The sequence below is a fragment of the Tuber melanosporum genome (assembly GCF_000151645.1).
Source record: "Tuber melanosporum whole genome shotgun sequence assembly, scaffold_21, strain Mel28".
In the NCBI taxonomy this organism is placed as follows: domain Eukaryota; kingdom Fungi; phylum Ascomycota; class Pezizomycetes; order Pezizales; family Tuberaceae; genus Tuber; species Tuber melanosporum.
The window spans coordinates 847,451-865,881 of NW_003298875.1; the positions used below are offsets into that span (position 1 = coordinate 847,451).

The 18,431-nt window shown below is 48.2% G+C and overlaps 7 protein-coding genes; 3 read left to right on the plus strand and 4 right to left on the minus strand.

The window, feature by feature from the left end:
• On the minus strand, positions 1-2,625 carry GSTUM_00005884001 (uncharacterized protein). XM_002837974.2 has 3 exons: positions 1,186-2,625; positions 630-1,103; positions 1-576 (listed from the first exon to the last, which is right to left on the minus strand). Exons 1-3 carry the CDS (start codon positions 2,005-2,007, stop codon positions 88-90), a joined length of 1,785 nt encoding a protein of 594 aa, XP_002838020.1. The 5' UTR covers positions 2,008-2,625; the 3' UTR covers positions 1-87.
• A 105-nt stretch (positions 2,626-2,730) lies between these two features.
• Positions 2,731-4,952, minus strand: GSTUM_00005885001 (uncharacterized protein). XM_002837975.2 has 6 exons: positions 4,561-4,952; positions 4,165-4,474; positions 3,904-4,098; positions 3,529-3,846; positions 3,170-3,458; positions 2,731-3,106 (listed from the first exon to the last, which is right to left on the minus strand). Exons 1-6 carry the CDS (start codon positions 4,704-4,706, stop codon positions 2,979-2,981), a joined length of 1,386 nt encoding a protein of 461 aa, XP_002838021.1. The 5' UTR covers positions 4,707-4,952; the 3' UTR covers positions 2,731-2,978.
• A 971-nt stretch (positions 4,953-5,923) lies between these two features.
• Positions 5,924-9,178, minus strand: GSTUM_00005886001 (uncharacterized protein). XM_002837976.2 has 9 exons: positions 8,957-9,178; positions 8,834-8,892; positions 8,662-8,760; positions 8,150-8,605; positions 7,701-8,094; positions 7,426-7,632; positions 7,252-7,368; positions 6,467-7,201; positions 5,924-6,402 (listed from the first exon to the last, which is right to left on the minus strand). The coding sequence occupies exons 1-9, from the start codon at positions 9,068-9,070 to the stop codon at positions 6,223-6,225; spliced, it is 2,361 nt and encodes a 786-aa protein (XP_002838022.1). The 5' UTR covers positions 9,071-9,178; the 3' UTR covers positions 5,924-6,222.
• Positions 9,179-9,434: 256 nt separating this feature from the next.
• GSTUM_00005887001 (uncharacterized protein) lies at positions 9,435-11,377 on the plus strand (the record flags this gene model as incomplete). XM_002837977.2 has 2 exons in its annotated part: positions 9,435-9,858; positions 9,924-11,377. Exons 1-2 carry the CDS (start codon positions 9,636-9,638, stop codon positions 11,375-11,377), a joined length of 1,677 nt encoding a protein of 558 aa, XP_002838023.1. The 5' UTR covers positions 9,435-9,635.
• A 592-nt stretch (positions 11,378-11,969) lies between these two features.
• Positions 11,970-12,624, plus strand: GSTUM_00005888001 (uncharacterized protein; the record flags this gene model as incomplete). The annotated part of the gene is made up of 3 exons (XM_002837978.1): positions 11,970-12,170; positions 12,219-12,537; positions 12,611-12,624. The coding sequence occupies 3 exons, from the start codon at positions 11,970-11,972 to the stop codon at positions 12,622-12,624; spliced, it is 534 nt and encodes a 177-aa protein (XP_002838024.1).
• Positions 12,625-12,649: 25 nt separating this feature from the next.
• On the minus strand, positions 12,650-14,241 carry GSTUM_00005889001 (uncharacterized protein). XM_002837979.2 has 3 exons: positions 13,828-14,241; positions 13,211-13,744; positions 12,650-13,152 (listed from the first exon to the last, which is right to left on the minus strand). Exons 1-3 carry the CDS (start codon positions 14,134-14,136, stop codon positions 12,958-12,960), a joined length of 1,038 nt encoding a protein of 345 aa, XP_002838025.1. The 5' UTR covers positions 14,137-14,241; the 3' UTR covers positions 12,650-12,957.
• Positions 14,242-14,733: 492 nt separating this feature from the next.
• On the plus strand, positions 14,734-15,612 carry GSTUM_00005890001 (uncharacterized protein; the record flags this gene model as incomplete). Its single annotated transcript, XM_002837980.1, has 1 exon — positions 14,734-15,612. The coding sequence occupies one exon, from the start codon at positions 14,734-14,736 to the stop codon at positions 15,610-15,612; it is 879 nt and encodes a 292-aa protein (XP_002838026.1).
• Between the last annotated feature and the right edge of the window lie 2,819 nt (positions 15,613-18,431).

An 18,431-nucleotide genomic window follows, 5' to 3' on the forward strand; every position in this document is an offset into this window, starting at 1 on the left:
AAAAAAACGCAATTCCATCCAGGGGTAGGTAGGCAGGTACGGAGGTGGATAGGAGGACATCATAGAATCCAAGGTACGCATTGTTAGCTATTGAAAATAATAATGGATCCTTCCTCCGCTTCCCCCCTCCGCAATGCTTTTATTATAATGACTCGCGATAGGAGGCACGAACGTTATAACTTCAAACTCCTTGTACTTTTGCAAGTAGTTCATCCTGCGCCTATAGGCCCTGAGGAGTAGTTCCGGGTCCATTCTATGGCTCAGGGAACGCGCGCCAATAAGGTTCTTCATAGGAGCGGAGGGTGTGAAGAAGGGGTCGAAGACTAGGAGGTTTTTGGAACCGTCCCTGTTGGTCTCGCACCCGACTATTGTCATAGAGTGGCCGCTGTGCTGAAAGTAGATTGGGGGTTTCTGGGTCTGGTAAACCTTTACTTGGGCGGCTTCTGGGAGGATGCCGCCGTCAGAGAAGTAGTTTTCCACCCAGTCAAGAAGCTTTTCCTGGGTTTTGAGGCCTTCTGACCTGGTGAAGCTATGGGGACGGCAGGGGATGTTAAGGTTGACAAACATTGTTTGGGCCTGTGCTCCTGGTTTGTCAGTTAATGCCTCACAGGAAATATAGACACCCATACCTCTGAAGTCCCAATATATTTTCTGGTCCCCTTGATACCGCCAGTCTCCAATCTAGCGCTAGGATTTATTCCCTTATCCCATCCCTCTTCAATCCAATCCTGAAGCCTCAGTATAGTCGGAATTCTGCCCTCAAACGGATGGGATCCCCTAGGGTATGCATTCTGAATATAGCTGACGACCATTTGAATATTTCTATACCCACAGAAGCCGCCCTCACCCCTAATCTGTTTCCCAACATGTTTGGTGCCCGGATGGCAAACCCATGCCCTCACGACACGAGGATCGTGTTCACAGAGAAGCGCAATCACAGGGATGAGATCGGGAGTTTCATTGGAGACCGTGACAACCCTAACCAAACGCCCAGCGGCATGATCCAATCTAGTTTCCTTGGTCAGTTTACCACCTTGCTCAAGCTCTTTGCGGAGCCAAGCCGGCATTTGTGCCTCGTGGGCATAAGGTCCTAGATCACTCTTCTATATTTTTTTCCACCACAACGATTAGTCACACTCCCCTCATCGCAGACCACATAGAAAATCCAAAGGCCCCGTCACTTACTCCTAACCGCTTGACTGGAGTAAGAATATGATTAGAGGATACCGTTTGCTGCTGCCCAGGCAGATTTTGCCCATCAATAGGCCTGACCACACTTCTCTCAACTGGCCTCCGAACCTCCCTAGCTCTCTCCCTGTCCCTCTCCCTTTCCAGCTCTCTCTCCCTCTCCCGCTCTTTTTCCTTCTCCTTCTCCCTCTGCCTCCACGGGTCCTTAACCGGCAGACCAAACACCAACTTATGAGACCTCTTAGGTGACTTCAAATGACTTGGTGTTTTCGAGGGCACCAAAGAAGAAGAACCCTGATCCTGAGCAAAAGAAAGCTTATAACCGTTCTTATCCCTCTCCCTCGAAGCAATCAATGTCTTGTTCTCCCTCCTCTCCCTCCTGCCTCCTTCGATACTGCCTTCCGAGCGCCCGTACCCATACCTACTCTTCCCTTGCTCCGATAAAACCATATCCTGGCTCCCACTGTAACTCCCGCTATCATCCCCGGACACGGGCGTCTGGCTACGCACATCTTCCATGGAAATCTGCTCCGCGGCGTGAAAGTCCAAGTGTGTCTGCAGGTCCATTAGAAGGACATTCTCCTCGCATCCGTCCTCTGTGCAGAGGATGTATGTAGTCTCGGCATCGTCTTCCGGGGGAATATCAAAGTCCGTGTCCACCAGATCCTCACTGCTTATATCCCTGTTGCCGTGCTCATCCTTTATCATGAACGGCGAGTCGGGCGTGTGTATTGCCTCGATGTGCATGAGTATGGTGTACTCCGCGCCTGACTTGAATCGGCACCACGGGCACTCGTAGACTTCTACTGCGCCAGCCATCGTGACCACGTATATGACTGTAAGCGTAACCAGTACAAAATTTTGTTCTTGTTATCGTATCTTTTTTTCTTTTTTCTTTTTCGGGTTAGAGATGGGGGGGGTTGCTTGGGGTGTGGTATGTAGATGAAGGATCTCAAGGATTATATACTACTCCCTTTTGCGCAGCGAGAAAGGGTTATAGGGCGAGGATAGGGGCGGTGAGATTAATGGAAACCGTCGTTTGCACTGCAAGCGGCCAGCTACCTGCAATGCGGGGGATTAAAGTAGGCAATGTAGATGAACGGAAGAAGGAGAACCGAGAAGGAAATGAGTCGGTAGACCAGATACAAGTAAAAGGAAGGAAGGAAGGAAAAAAGAGGGAAGAATCAAACGTCGAGGGAGTGAAACAATAGGCTTGAGGCTGACAGTGACAAGGAATTGGGGGGAAGGTTAAGGAGAGATCTCCCTCCTTCCTAGATTTTAAAAACCCCACAATCTAATCTTATCCACTTGCAAGACCCGTCACGGGAGGGTAGAGTGAAGCATGATAATTCAATATTTGAGTGGTTTTCGTTCTTTCCTTCTCTTCTCTTCTCTCAGGCTCGCTCGCCAATGTTTCTTCTCCACGCTGCGGATGTCATGCCAACAAAAAAAATGATGCCGCCATTCATCCTTCACCCCGCAGCCGGACCTCTTTTTTCTTATTTCACTTGGGTCATGCGCCTCCTCCCTGTGGTCCGACTGTTCACCTTGACTTTTGAGCCATTTTTGGTTTATTATCTTACAATATCCAACATCCATCTCCCCCGTCAATTCATACTACATTGCACTATAGGGTTGAAAATAAGGAAAGGGGAAAAAGAAGATAAAAGACAAGATAAAATGGGTAAAGATAAAGCTAGGTTTAGAGAAATATAAAATGACCCGTGTAATTTTTTTTCCTTCTTTCAAATAAACTCCCGGAAGACACGAAATGCAGAGGGACTAAACATTTACAAATACTTCTTCGGGGAACTTGCTCGTCTACGCTTGTAAACAATATAGGCAACCACTAATACCAGTTGAAATATAATAAGAAGGGTAATCCCGAACCCAACCCTAGGAGTATTCGTAGTTAATGCTAGTGACCCATGTTAGTCCTAATCCCTGGAGGAAGAAAAATCACATGAGAGCGTGTATTTACCTTGAGTGACCTTGTTTGGAACGGTGTAAAGCAGGTTAGAGTGGTGATTCTCCAAAGTCTTGTGCAGCACCTCAAATTGCTGCGAGTAATCTTTTGAGGTAATGGCATTTCCAATCTGTACAACTAGGTCCTCGATAGCCTTCATCTTTTCTTCCATACCGTCAATCTGCGAGCGGGGGACTCTAGTCTCTCTGAGCTCTGCACGGTAACCATCCTGTTTGTGGCTAAGTGAATCCACTTTATCATAGAGCATTCCAACTTGCGATTGAATAGCTGCCAAATGATGTGTCTACACCAAAAGTCAGTTATGCTTCTCTTAATCAAAAAAAAAACAAAAAACAGGCAAATAAAACGCGTACAATTCCCTGGAGACGGTTGTGAACATCCACAAACTGGTCGTGTTCGCTCTTGTACTTCTCTGGTGATTCGTCCTCGTACTCAGGCTTGTACATTGTGTAATCCTCTTCATGAGGGGTGCGACCATGCGACTTCTCCTGCTCTTGATGTCGGAACTGGTCCTGGTGCTGCTGTGTCTGACCCTCGTGGTGGGCATCTTTCGCTCTGGAGGGATCGATGCGCTCGGGAGAACTGAGAAGAATTGAAAACAGCTCATAACTGTCCGGAGTCTCTGAAGTGGCTGCAGAGATACCGTAGTGATATCCAGTGGGGAGACGGACCTATAAAATGTGTTAGCTTTAGATTGCGCCCTTGTGGCAACCTATATTGGAACGCACACGAGTGGTTTCGAAGCAGAGTGATCCATCAGCTTCAACTTTAAAGTTTTTGGGACTATGGGTAATCCTAAGACCAGTCAAGGCGCCCCGATTTCTATAATGGATCTCGCAATGCCCAAAGGAAAGCGAAGGCACATTGTGGTGAATAGAGTAATCGGTCGCCCCGTCATTCAGATAAGCCCTAATAGTGCCGTACTACTCTCCTCCATAGACACCGTTAGTGCAAGACTACTTCCCGCATTCGTCATAGATGAATCATACCCCGCCATACGAGTCCACGACGAGGGCTAAACCGTCCCAAGGTTTGGAAGTATACACAGATTCCATTCCCTCCTTCCCGTGAGCACCTCTAGCCGTATACCAAACATGAAAGCTCCCTCCAGGTCTCTCTCCTCCGCTCGTCCGAAAATTAACGTCAAGTGTCCATTCATGGTACGGGTTTGTCTTCGTAGTCCATAGCCCAACTCTCTGGTTCCCCGGCGACGGCGGGGTAAGCACAAGTCTGTCAGACAGGATCTGTGGGCTTCCGTGAATAGTATAACCAGGGATAGTCTGCCGATCTTCCGAGAACCTATCGCGCACAAGAAAACACGCATGAGCGTAATCCAAAAACGCACCAACCCCGCAAAGCTCCTGCACGGGGAAGAGTGTCCTCACGGATGAACGAGACCGATTGAAAGATCTCGGTCGTAAACCTCATGACCTTGCACAGCGGAAAAAGTAGGTAGCAAGATACTCAGCAGCGCAGAAATCGCGCTTAAGCTCTTCACGAGCTTTAGCGGCCTTAGGATATAGCTACTCATTGTGCATGAAAGGGTTTGACAATGCACCAGGCAGGGTTTGTGGGGTTGTTGCAATGAAACTGAAATCGGAACAGAAGTAGAAGAATCGGAACAGAAATGGAAGGAAGGAATGAAGAAAGCGAAGAGAGAGATGCCGTGGCACTTGGGGGGGGGATTTGCGGGAAAGTGGGACGTATAAAATATTCCAGGTTCCGCGCAAGCGATAAGGTTCACCGGTATTGCTATGTGGCCTCTCAAGAGTTTATTCTGGTGAATTTGGAGAGAGAAGGCTTGGCTCGTTTCCCTGAGTAATAACCAAAGTTACCCGGATATTCTTTAACTTAGCTGTTAAAGTTACTGTATTGGCCCAATTCCTCGTCCCTATTCCTCTAAAGCTTCCATAAAGAGTATCATAGCGGTGCTGTACCAATATATACTATTAATGTGGTGCCTTGTAGTATGGTAGTGTTATGATCCCAGCAGGAAAAAAGACGTGCCTTATAAGGACTTCCCAAACCTCCCCTTGCAGAGCGACCAACACCAAGTCAAGGCCTGCAGAAGCAGTAGACTAACTTAAGTAGACTAAACGGTATAAGATTACCACCGGAGGCTACTGTACGTACCACGAGTATTATTGGCCTCCCAATATCTCTATCGCGCGAGGTGATAAGCTAAACTTGGCAGCCTCGTCGAGGTTTCCCCATAAATAATTAGGACTCCAGGTCTATTTATGAATCGGCTCAGTTCCGGTGTCGACATCCCCTTAAAGGAGAGGAGGCAAGGGGAATCACGCAGGGGCAGAGTGCGGATTGCTGCCGCACATTCTTTTACAGTAATTCTGGTGTCTTTGCCGCGGTGGGAGCGCACACCCTAGAGTCATTCTCATAGGATATCACTCGAGAAATGATATGACGCTGTACTTGTATGATATCGTACCGCTATGGAAGAGCCGGGTTCGCATCACGGGGGTTTTCGGGCTGAGTTTTGGGTCTGTGTTGCTGTTTTGATAAGATGTACTTGTACTCGAGCACAGCGTTTTGAGTACTGGTATGGGAACGAACGCGCCGAATTAGTTGGTCAAACGCCGGTTTCTGTTCGCTTCGTGGAGGGAGCCCGAAGTCTTGCATCGGGGTGAAAGATGGGTCATTCCACGACATTTGTATATTGGTATCAGGCTCGCACTGCGAAGTACATGGCATCTGGGGGAGGTCACGACCGATTTGTGGAAATTCTAGGAGTGTTTTCAAAGATTATTATTTCCAAATTTGGGCGAACTATCACTCCAGAGCTGTGTCAGCGGGACGGCGTAGACAAAAAGCCACCGGTAAGAGAGAAAAGAAGCTAGCTAAAGGTTTTACAAAAAGGGGATTTGAGAAATAGGAAAGAAGACAGCTCATCGCACTTGGTTGCGGTTCCAAACCATCCATCTGTGAAGTAAGAGCAGTTAATGTAGACATTTCCCCATCATTTCCTCATCGACGAAAATTTCAAAAGGACAAGAAAACCGTTACCACATGAAAAATAGAGATCGGTCCTGCTACTCGGCGATTTCACCTTCTTCGCTCTCCTCATCCTTATCAACCTGCACCTTATCCACTAATTTGGCAAGTTGTTTAACACGTGGGGGTGACCGAGCATCCCAGTTACTAGGAGTCCTATCTCTCGAATTCCTTTCCCTTGGGGTTCTATCTCGTGGACTACGCTCACGCCTAGACCTCTAAATCAACAAGCTTGTGTTAGCTCGAGAACAATCACCAAGCCTTACAAATGCCATGACAAACCTTCGAATCGCGCCTACCATCTTCACTCTCTTCAGCCGGGCTTAACCCCCTGGGCCTCCGCCTGGCACGGTACTCATCATCGCCCCTGGTCCTGTACAGTCTTTCTCTCTCTTCCTCCCTCTCTCTGCGCTCACGGTCATAGACACTCTCCTGCCTATCGCGTCCGTGCCTGCTCTCTGCTCCCCCCCCTCTCTCAGAACGATGATGGGAATTGCTCCTACCAGTGTTTCCTCTATGTTGGTACTGTCTCTCCCGTTCGCCAGCAGCCCTCCTTCTCTCAGCCTCATAAGAATCTACCTCTGGCGAGCGGCTTAGCGGATGAGAATCGTGATGATGTCGAGATGATGCTGCAGGCTTATGGTAGGACCTGCTAGAGTCATGGCCATTGCGCAATTCGGGTTCACCGCGATAAGACCTGGTATCCCTGTCTTTGTCACGCACCCTTTCCCCACGATCCCGATCTTTTCTGTCACGCTCCTTTTCTCTATCATCATGTTTCTCCTTCAGCCGGCGGATATACTTATCAAATGCCGTACGACGCAACTCTTCTGACTCAAGAGCCTGGAATTCCTCTAATTTCTGAATTCGAGGCCGTACTTGCTCCCACGTATCCGAAATTTCGACCGCCGGCTCGAGATGTTTAATTGCGGAACGAAGTGCATCGGTGCGGCGGCGCTGCTGACGTTCATGTTGGTGGCGGTCATCTTCCAATCGTTTAACGATCTTCTCGCGGAGCTATTTAATGTTAATTAAACCCGGCAAGCTAAGAAGTTAACGAGACGTACCCTATCGAACAGAGCCGAAACCGTTTCACGGTCATACTGTGAGGTACGAGAGTCAGACTGAAGCAAATTTGAAAATTCTTCAAGAGTAGTTTGTTCCCTGATTTCAAATCGCTTTTCCTACGTCCATTGTTAGCAACCGCCATCGTGGTTAGGGCTAGAACAAGAAGAGCTTACATCCAATATATCCATCACCAGGTTCCTCTTCAGTCGGAGCTCTCGTTCAATTTCTTCCATTATATCCCAAAAGAGATCAAGTGGGGTGGATCCTGGTTGGCCAAGCATGTTAAGGTATCTCTCATCATCTTTGATGGATGGGTGAATATGTTTCCATTTGGTTCCCACACGGATTTCACCTTTAGATCGAAGCTGAGCCAATAATGCCTTTATCGAGAGGATGTGTTAGCAAACCCACAATAGTGTTGCCAGAAAGCTATCTGTAAGTGACTTACGGAGAATGCTTCCCGATTCTTTCTCTCTTTCCGCATCTTCATGTTCTTCATTTTTTGCCTTTTATCATTGAAGGCTCGCTCGAGTACTTTTATATGATTCTCAAACGCGTTCAACACGTCAAGCTTGGACAGTGCCTGGAACTTTGGTTCAGACTGAAAACGCACATTCTGATGGATAATGGCCTGGGCTTCTGACCAACGTGTATATGGCTCTAGATCGAGCGATTTGAGCAGCCCGACCAACTCCTCCGAGGCTTCCTTTCTATGCTGGTGTTCGCGCTCTTGCTCGGCCTTGCGAAGTTCGACAATATATTCGTCAAACAACTGACGGCGCTCTGTCTCGTCAGAAGAGGAGCGGAAAATAGTTTCACCTTCAATCATAGGACGGGCAATCCTACATAAAGTTAGAAAGAGCGGGTTGCTGAGGGAGAGGTGGGTATTATACTGACCTCCATCTAGTATAATACTTAATCTCCGGGTGGCTCTTGAGCATTACTGCGAAGTCCTGTCTCAACTTTGTAATCCTATCTTTGGCCTTCTCATGTTCTTGCTGCTTTAATTCAACGATATACTTCTCAAAGACGGCCTTCCTATCCTTCGGGTCCTTTAGAGCCCGATATTGGGGCTCCTTAATGATCGAGCGCATGGTCTGTTCCCATGTCCAATCTGGGACGACACCACTTCGACGCAAGAGCTTCACGAAAGCTGCTTCCGCCTCATCATGGGTGGAATATTGAGGGCCTTCTTTATCATTGCCGAGCGAAGACGGGAGGGCCATGGATTTGGCGGCATTATCGCCACCCGGTCCTGAATCCGGACCATGTTGGCCTTGGATTGCAACCTGGCGTTCATTATTTTCGTAACTATTATTAAAGTGTTGAGTACCCCCAGCGACAAATGTTTGCCTATTTGTTCATTGTTAGCCATTCCGTTCGAGTTAGTGACATTTAGGTTAACCCACGGGGTATGCGACAGCGCTTGCGACTGAGAGCTTCTCTCAAGTGCCGCTTTATAAGCTTCGGGCATTTCCCAAGTTGTTTGTCTCGTTTCTGCGTGATACCTAAATCGAAAAATAGCAGGCATCAACGATCTCTTCTCTTCACCGGAAAAAGTGCGAGCGCAGCGAGACAAACCAATAGGGTCGGCCATCTTCAGTCTTGTGTTGTTTCCACGGTAAATCCTGGAGAGCTCTCTATTAGGTTTGTTAGTACTATTGTCATGCAAATATCTTTTCCTCGTAAATTTGGGAAAATGACCTCAGCTGGAGTCATGAGCTCAACAGGTTTTGTCCATTGCGTAGCTTTTGTCTGAACATTGTAATAATAGACACGACCCTCAGGATTTTTTGCCTCCTGCCACAAGGCTGACATGATGAATCGGAGACGTAAAAGGTTGACAAAGAAAACTCGACGCGTATAGGTTGATGAGGTTCAAGTCTAGGAGACAGCGGGTGGGGTGAAAAATAAAGAGAAAGGATGTGTGGAGGTGGTGGTGGTTGTCTTGCTGTGGACGTACCGGTAGCCAATGTTTTTTTTCTTCCCACAGCAGGGAAGGAGAGGCGAAAAAAAAAAGGGTGAGAATACACCTGCGCAAAAAGGATCCACTCTGATTGGACATCATGCCTCTTGAGTCACAAACTTTAGATTTGGGTCAAGCTCACGTGTCCAGAATTTCTATACTCACAACTCGGAGCCTCTGTACGAGTACGGTACTGTACATCTCTTTCTCCGAGACACAGAATACGGAGTCAGTCTAACGAGGGAGACGGGAACCAATTAAACTGCACCTCTACCGGGTATTCACACAAAACCAAACAACCGAACTTGCGAGGATACCCTACTAGTATCATACTCACTCTGAGAAGCCGATACATCTCAGAAACATATCCGGTTCCGGCCAACTTTAGGCCACCTTCTCCCATCATCCCTCCAAACAATGCCCGCAGCAGCAGCTCCTCGAAAGAAAACACATGCTCGTACAAACACCGTTGAACTTCAGGAATCAGCTCGTCTAGAGCTTGTCGTTCCTCAAGAATCAGATCTAGACATATCTCAGGCAATAGATGAAGCTCTCAAGCGGGACAAACAGCGGGTCTCTACCGCTGATGGTGGGATTTCGGCTGTTTCTGCAATCGAACAGCGCAAATCCCTTTTCTACGGTTTGCCCTTCTCCCATGTAATAAAGAGATCATTTGAGAACTGAGATACAGCCTTTTCGTCACAGATGAAACCTTGCCGGTATTCGTGGTTCTTCAGCTTCTAATCCCCCTAGAAGATAGTGTCTACGAATCCTATCTCTCTCGTCTTGCCGTTTCTCTCGAAGTAGCCGCTGTAGATGGCCAACGGCAACAGCAGCAGCGGCAGCCACAATATGGGGGAAGGCCCGCGGAGACAATCCATCTGTTATTCCAAACCGTGGTGGATGAAAACGAGACAAAGCGAATCGTCATAGATAACGGTGCACAGAGACTAGCAATATGGAAGATTGACGTGCCCCTAGGGCATCCCCGGGCTCGTCTCAACAACCCAAAGGTCATATTAACGGCTTCGGCTACCATACGTCCAGCTGAACTTCACAAACCTGTTGTCGAAGATGAATATCTGTCGACCCGACAGCCTGTTGGAATTAATCTACTCGAGTCTTTTGCCGAAGATCCATATCTATCCACTGTTGCTCCTCGGCTTTCTGCTTCAAGAGTTTCCCGGGTGATACCTGTGACCCAGACGCCACAGCAAGCTCTCCGCCCCTTCGGTTATGCTGCGAAGCGCAATTTCAATATCTACCCAGCCATTAACATCCGACTGCGTTACTCCCGTATCTTTTCCGGAACAAAGCAGACTATCATTGCTTCTCTGGATTTGGAAGTGACACACTTCAGTGAATGCGATGTAACTATAGAGAGTGTTGAAATTGCACTGTCTGGCGGGAAAGCCAACCCCCTGACAGATTCGCCATCTCCTTCTTTACCTATAGAGTGTCGACCACGAGATGATATAACATTCTTATTTATCCTAACACCGACCGATTTGCTCCCCACGTCCGGCTCGCCAGCCCCAGCATCATCTAATTCGCCAATACGTCCTATTTCCGTCACCTTACAAGCGACCGCCCACCTCTCGCCAATATGCCATCCTAAGATATTTACTAATTGGACTACAACTGTGGACTTTTCACCACCACAAAGCCCCACCTTCCAACCCTCGCCTGGTATTCAGCGTGCCCATCGGCCACCTTCCCTAGGAAGCATCATCCATGGTGCCACCGTTTCATCATCGGCCGGGATCCGTCCGGTCCATCAACCCGCCGCTCCATCCCCTGCTCTAACTTTCACACCGCCGAACCATTCTACCCCCTCTTTTGTAGCGAACCCGGCGCCCGAGAGCACTCCAGGCCTGACCATAACATTCTCTGGCCCATCGAGAGTATATGTCGGTGAGATCTTCGTCTGGACCGTCTTTGTCGTGAACCGCTCCCAGCGAACCCGAAAACTCGCGTTAATGGTCCCACCGAAACGCCGGAAGGCCGGTGAAGGGAAGTCGCTTCCTCCGAGACCTGCCGGAGACGAAGATGCAACAGAGGCGGTTCTGGATGAGGCGGTGGTGTACCAGACGCATCGGGCACAGTACTTGGAACCGGCGGAATTAGTTCCACTGGTTAATGATGTTAGGGTCGGGTGAGTTGTTCCACCCCCTTGGTGCGATTATACTTGGATACTAACATCCTACCAGACCATTATTACCCTCCGCCTGCCACACGGCGGAACTCCGCTTCATTGCGCTAGCGACAGGTGTGTTGAACGTAGAGGGCGTAAGAGTCTTGGACATGACCACGAACGAAACGACAGACTGTAGAGAGTTGCCGAGCATTGTTTCTGTTGGCGAGAGATAAAATGAATATCCGGAATGATATGATGGAAGCAGCGGAGGGGAAAAAATGACGGAATTAATGCTTACTTATTGGTGAGGGCTTTACGTTGTAGAATACCAATAGCGCTTTCGAGATGGGTTATTTCATCCTTAGTATCATGTTTATAGAATTTCCCCATGGCGGCCACTAGGTACGCAGGGGGGCTTGAGCCTTGATGACGAGTGATATGTTGTGAAGACTGATGGATGATTTTTGTAATAATTATTTTTAGATTTTATGGGGTAGGTTTTACAAGACACGTAAAGATTCCTAGGACTCGGCTTCACAACCCAAAAGGGGTCATTTCAGGTTTGCAGTAATCGATTACCTATCTATCATACCCAAATTGTATTTGAGTAAGGTATGATACTGTACCGTACAGTACCTTGCTGCTCGGCAACCCCGTCAACGTATCATCCTACGAGTAGTCACCCGCATCGCGACTCTTGGCGGCATAACCACCTTTCTCCAACACCCCACCGAACACCACAAACCAAACCAAACCAACCAATTTCTCCATCACCTCATCTATCATACCCACCCACCACCACCAAAATAACAATGGTAACCCCCCTTCCCCACACTCAAAGTCATGAAAGCTAACACGCCTAGGGCGGCGGCGGCAAAATCCCGTACTCCCCCCCCCCCGAACCTCCACTCCTCACTAACTTCCATCGCAAGCTACCCAAAACACGTCTGGTCTCCCAGCGGCGGCTGGTATTCTCAACCCAAGAATTGGAAAACCAATACCGCGATCATGGCCACGGTGATCGCGGGCATCGTGGCGATTGCTTGGAAGACGAGCGCGGAGCGGGAGCACAGGTACCGCATGCCAGATCCTGGACGGTTTTTTCCAAGCCGGAGTATGTTCTCTCTCGGTCCGTTTTGGTTGGATGGGGGCTAATGGGATTGATTGGTGGTGGCGGGGGGGGTAGATTGGTCGAAGCAGATTCGGGACTTTGAGGCTGGGAGGGAATAGTGGTAGTAGTGGGGGTTATGTTAAGTCAGGTGGGAATAGAGACGCTTCCTCTTTTCTTACGAATAGGGGTGACTGGCCCAAAGCTTAGCTTAATTTCGGGAGATAATGATCGAGGGTCTTTATGCGATGTACAGAGTGAAGAGAAGGGATGATGAACTACAGTGACAGGATAAAAAGGCAAGACAGACAAGACAAAAACGATAACTATTCTTTGGTGATAGCAAGACCGAATCGAACCGAACAAGTAACACCAAAAACGCAATGCAGTGTATTACTCCCCCGCATGCCCATCCACCTACACACACGGTCGCCCGCCTCCAATTTCGTGAAATCGTTATGTAAAGAGCGGAAAAAACTCTGTTTGGGTTTATTTCATGCCCCCTTCCCAACGCCTGAGGTTAAGATGAGTGCAGAGAGAAATTGCACGACATAGCTGTAGAAGAATAAGAACCACGTTCTCCTCTTTTTCCTTTGGATTCTGGGGACGGTGGAGGAGGAGGTGTACACTCCCCTGCCTTCCTGTGGGTTGTTTTCTGATGGGAGGAGGACGTACTTCAAGCTTCGGAGCTATGGAATTATTAGTGATATTATTACGAGAGGGTATGGAAAAGAGGGTGCCCCATACCAAAAAGAAAGCATTCCCCGCGAAAAAGTACAAAAACACAGACCAGCCAAGAAATCCGTTCTGCCCTAGCACCTCTCCGATCAGGATCGTCATGATAGCGCCAAAGAATTTGTACCCCGAGTACCCCAACAAATCCAGCAGCTGACCTTCTCCATTCCCATTACTAATGCTCAGTAAGTAGACCCCCAGCTTCATGATCGCAATCTCAAACACCATGATGACAAAGCTGGTAGAAGCCGTCTGGGCGAGTTGCTTGGGGTGAAAATTCCCCGAAATCCCCGAGATAAAGGAGTTCAGGAGGATATATGTGACAATTGACATGACGGGGATGTATAGATCCGGAGAATTGAGGTCCTCGCGCGGGGGCAGGTAGTAGTACTCCAGTGGGCCACCGGGAGTGGTGGACGACCGGGTGGACGAGACGCGGAACCACGGAGTATGCCGGTACGGGAACAGCAACAACCGCAGCTTCTGTAAAACGTAGGTATTCGTTACAGCGAAGTACGGCCGCAGGGCGGATAGGTAGCGGTTGATCTGGCATTTGCGTCAGTCCCCCTTGCTCCTTTCCCTCCCACTTGCCACTAAAGTGTTAGATGGAGGGAGCTGGGCAAGGTTACGTTTTTCTCGGCATAGTCCGTTCCGCCTGACATTGCGGCCTTCGCGACTGACAGGCCCATCTGCGCTGTTGGGTCAGCTAGGAAGCCGCCAGAACCGCCACCGCCGCCCCATGATGGGTATGCTGCGGAGTTTGGGTGGAGGTTTGCGCCGTTGGAGTAGCTCGTAGAAGCGTCATAGGGGGATGAGTAGTAAGAGTTCGAGGACGAGGGCGGCGGCGGTGGTGAGTGCATGACCGGAACCGTCACGGGCTTTTGGGGGACTGGATGGTGGAGCGGAGGAGTCTTTGCTGGGTAGATTGAGTGCTGCATCTTGGTACCGGTGTGGTATCAATGCTTGGTGTTCTCAGGAAGAAAAGGTGATATTTGTGACAAGGAGAGACGGGAACAAAGGCCCGCCTGAATGGTGCTGGTGATACAAAGGGGGTGTTGTTGTCGAAGGTTGAAAATGAACAGCAGTACCGTATTAATTAATGACAGATGTGTGGGTGACGGCAAGGTTTGGGTATCGATGTCGTGGCGGTAGGGCAGGATAGTGGGGAGGAAAAACGAATTGGTGGAAATAAGAAAATTTAATAAATAGAAATCCTTCCCCCTTGGAATTTCTTTTCCTCCTTACCTGGGGAGGCTACTCGTAGAATAGAAATGTAATTACGGGTGCGTGAGGCTGAATTTGGCCGTTTCTTCGGGCTTGGGCGCCGGAGCTGGCGCGGGTGAACTGCCGAGCTTCATTTTAGTCCTCCACTTCGTTTTCTATCAGATCTTATCAGCGGATCATTGTTGTTCCAGCTCCCCACCTTCCTTTCCTTCCCTCTCCCTCTTTGCCTATGATTTTGATATCATCTAAACCCCATCCTCGCTTCCCTAGATCACTCTATAGCTGAATTTAACCCCCTAAAGATATCTGACATGGAGACGAAGAATGTACCAATACTATTCCTCAAGGCCCGCTCTCAGCCGCACGAGCAATACTACGAATACTTCACCTCCAGCCCAATAGACGGTTCCGTCTTCAAACCAGTCTTTATTCCAGTCCTCAAACATCACCACATCAACCTAGACAATCTGAAAACCCACCTCATAAGCAAATCCGATCCCACAGATCCTAATTCATACGGAGGTCTAGTAATCACGTCCCAGCGCACCGTCGAAGCCCTCTCCAGCATAATACCCGCTCTCCCACCAACGACCCTCCAAACCCTATTCGCAAACACAAAGGTATGGGTTGTCGGCCCCGCAACGGGCTCAGCGCTCATCGGACTAGGTTTTAGGGCGTCAAACGTCCTAGGCCAGGACTCCGGCAATGGGGAAGCTCTAGCAAAGTTGATCCTAGAATCCTACGGATCTCGGCCAAAACCGCTTCTGTTTCTCGCAGGAGAGACCAGAAGAGACATAATTCCCAAGACACTTTCTACAGCTCCCGGGGAGAAGAATATCGCGGTGGAGACGTTGACGGTATACGAGACTATTGTGGACGAGGAGTTCGATGCCAAATTTGAGAAGGCGATCGATGAGACGGGAGGTACGACCAGGTGGATAGTTCTGTTCTCCCCTGCGGGGGCGGACATAGCGGTTGGTGTATTGACGAAGCATCTCACTCCTCTCTCCCATGGGTCATATCTGGCGGCTATTGGCCCCACAACAGAGAAGCACCTTGTCGACAAGTTGTCTTGGAAACCAGATGTTGTTGCTGAAAAGCCGACCCCTCAATGGTTGTGGGAGGGTATCCGAGAATTTATGCACCGAGATGGGGCTAAGAGGGACGATGTAACGGTTAGTGATGATTAGAAAAGATGTTATGCAATCCTCTATATATTCTCACCAACCCACTCTATAAACAACCTTAACGCCATGAGCACACACACACATACTCAAGAAAACAGACAAGCGAACCATACCCAATAGGTCTCGGACATAATCCGGACAAGAAATTAGTCCAACAAAGCCCCCTCGCCCCCATAATAACCCCCCACTGGTGAACCCACTCCGACCCCGTGTCCTCTATCTCCCGAATACAAACCTCCGCAGACGCAAGCCTCGCGTTAAGCACCTTCACAACACCCAACTCTACCCCCTCTCCATTCTACACCACCGCCACCACCCACTCTCCCTCTTAAACAAAAAGAGTAAACAAACCCTCTCCAACTCCCTCTTCATGTCGGTGCTGCGACCTACGCATTCAGACTCTAGAGTGGAATCCTGAAAGAATGCTGGACTGGCCGACTACCCCCATCCTGGGCCTTTATGCTTAAATAAGCTGCCTATTTCGTCCGTGCTGAGGCAGAAGTGGGGGTAGGTGTGTTGGGGTTGGGATTGTATATGGTAGCAGAGGGTGTAGGATTTGTAGGTTTTTGTGATATTGCAATATCATACCATAGCCAGGGAGGGGTAAAGATGTGGGTAGGTGGCACTATACATACATGTACCCGTAGAACTTCTGATAGTTATACTTTTATCACCCACACGGCCCCGACCAGACTAAACCAAATAGAATAAAAAAATAGCTTCACCCGGGAAGCCAGGTCCCCCAATCCTTTTTTAGCGCGGATTTCATACCCAATACTTCCGTCTTGCTCTGGCCCCCTCACACTCTCTTTGTGTCTTCCTAGTCCGCGGGTTATTGCTGGGTCTTCACTTGCTGACCGCCAGTGGTCACGGGGCGTGTCGGATGGGTGGTGGACGACTCACGTTGGGTTGTTGTTGCACTACTGTGCATTTAGCTGGTGTCTACTCTTCTAGTATCTCTTACCCCTAGATTAGTTTAAAGGAGGAAGAGATGCATCGGTGACTTAGTGGCGCAGCAGCCTTGTGCTGCGGTGGTAAGGGTGGGTTTTATGGTGGTCATGTATTGTCACTCGGCGGATCTGTTTGAATGGATGTTGGAGATATCCGATACGAGTGCGTACGTTAGCTTCTGATACCAGCATGAAATTTTTTCTTCCTATCATATGTATCTCCATTCATCTCCTGTACTTCTACTTCTAATCTCCGCTCATCCTATCGAACAATTGACAAGACCTCTTTTCTCTCTCATCTTTGTGAACACCCCCAATTCTGTCGTTACCATTTCTAGCGATGGGGTATGACGAGATGTTGGATTTGCTTGAGAGCTGCATTTTTGGGTGGTTAGCATTTGCACGAGTGTAGTTAACTATGTGATTAGAGTGTTTTTCTGGATTGATGGCGCATGCCCTGGATGTTTAGCTGCTGCGAGGGGTACATTTGCCGGTTGGCTGGTGGGTCTAGTTGAGCATTTTTTCTTCACTAATAAACATCCTCTAACGGGCAATACGGTATATACGCCAGAATAGAGGGGGCGAAGGTAAGATTCTAGGCAGTTCCTTGCTCGTATGCTGAATGCAGGTAGGTGTTACTATGGCTGCTCAGGATCCCAGGTATTGTGCGTGGACAAAATTAACTGCGATTCAACAGAGGAAAATCTTCGGCGATGACAACTACAGATGACAACCACACTCACCCACCAATCCACTATCATGAAAACCAAAAAAAAAAATTAAAAGATGTAAATACATAGTAGAAATTAATATTTGGTATACCATCCATCAGCCTTAATAATTGCCTCTATTCTATCCACCATTGATCCAGCTAAAGTATCAAAAACCTTTGGGTCAAGAAGTTCTCAACAATGAGTGATGGCCTCTACTATTGCCTTCTTGACCACATTGACATCACCCTTTATAAGATATAGCTCAGGGTAGTGCTTGTGAAGCTTACCTTTCACCAGAGACCAAATATTTTCAATTGGATTGAGATCTGGTGAATAGGCAGGAATTTCCATCAGTGTAATCTCCTGCCCTCTGAGCCATCTCCTAAAAGTCAAGTGAGTCTTAGCATTGTCAATGATAAAAAATACCTCTTCTTCTCCAGCCTTTTCTCTGATATTTTCCCATATCCCTAGAAAGTCATAAAGATTATAAACATCAATAATTGACTTCCCAGTAACTCCACCCCTAGCAGAAGAAGGATCAGGAAAAACAGGCAAAAAAAACCACGAGTTTGACAATAAAAACAACCAGTCATCATCTGGCTAATCTCTCTCTCCCCTCTCCTAGTCTTAGGTTCAACAAAATTCTTATTCTATTTCTCATGAATATCTGAAAACCCATTTTCTCCTCTTTCTTCCTCTTCTTTCCACAGCTACCTCATCCCCCTACATTGCCTTTCTTCTTCACATCTTCGTCCAATGACTATGAGCTAATGTCCATTTCAACCTCTCTTGAGCTAGATTCTCATCCAAATGAACTCTCTCTTATGCTATCCACTTTCTAGGATGCTTTTTTTTAAGTCTTCTCCTTACTGTCCTACTAGAAACATTAGGAGCAACTTGCTCAGCAATGTCAGAATAGGTAGTATGGCGATTTCTAAGAGCTTCCTCCACCATAGCATCATCCTGTAATATGGTAGTTTTAGGATGTCTTCCTCTACTCTTATTCTCCTTGCCCTATTGATGTCTCTTTGCAATTGTATCTCTGACAGTAGTGTAGGGGATATTAAAGTAGTGGGAAATTTGCTGATATCTCATCTGAGGCTTGTGTAATCTGAGAATCCTCCTGCTGGTAAACTCAGAGAGATGTGTGAAGGGAATA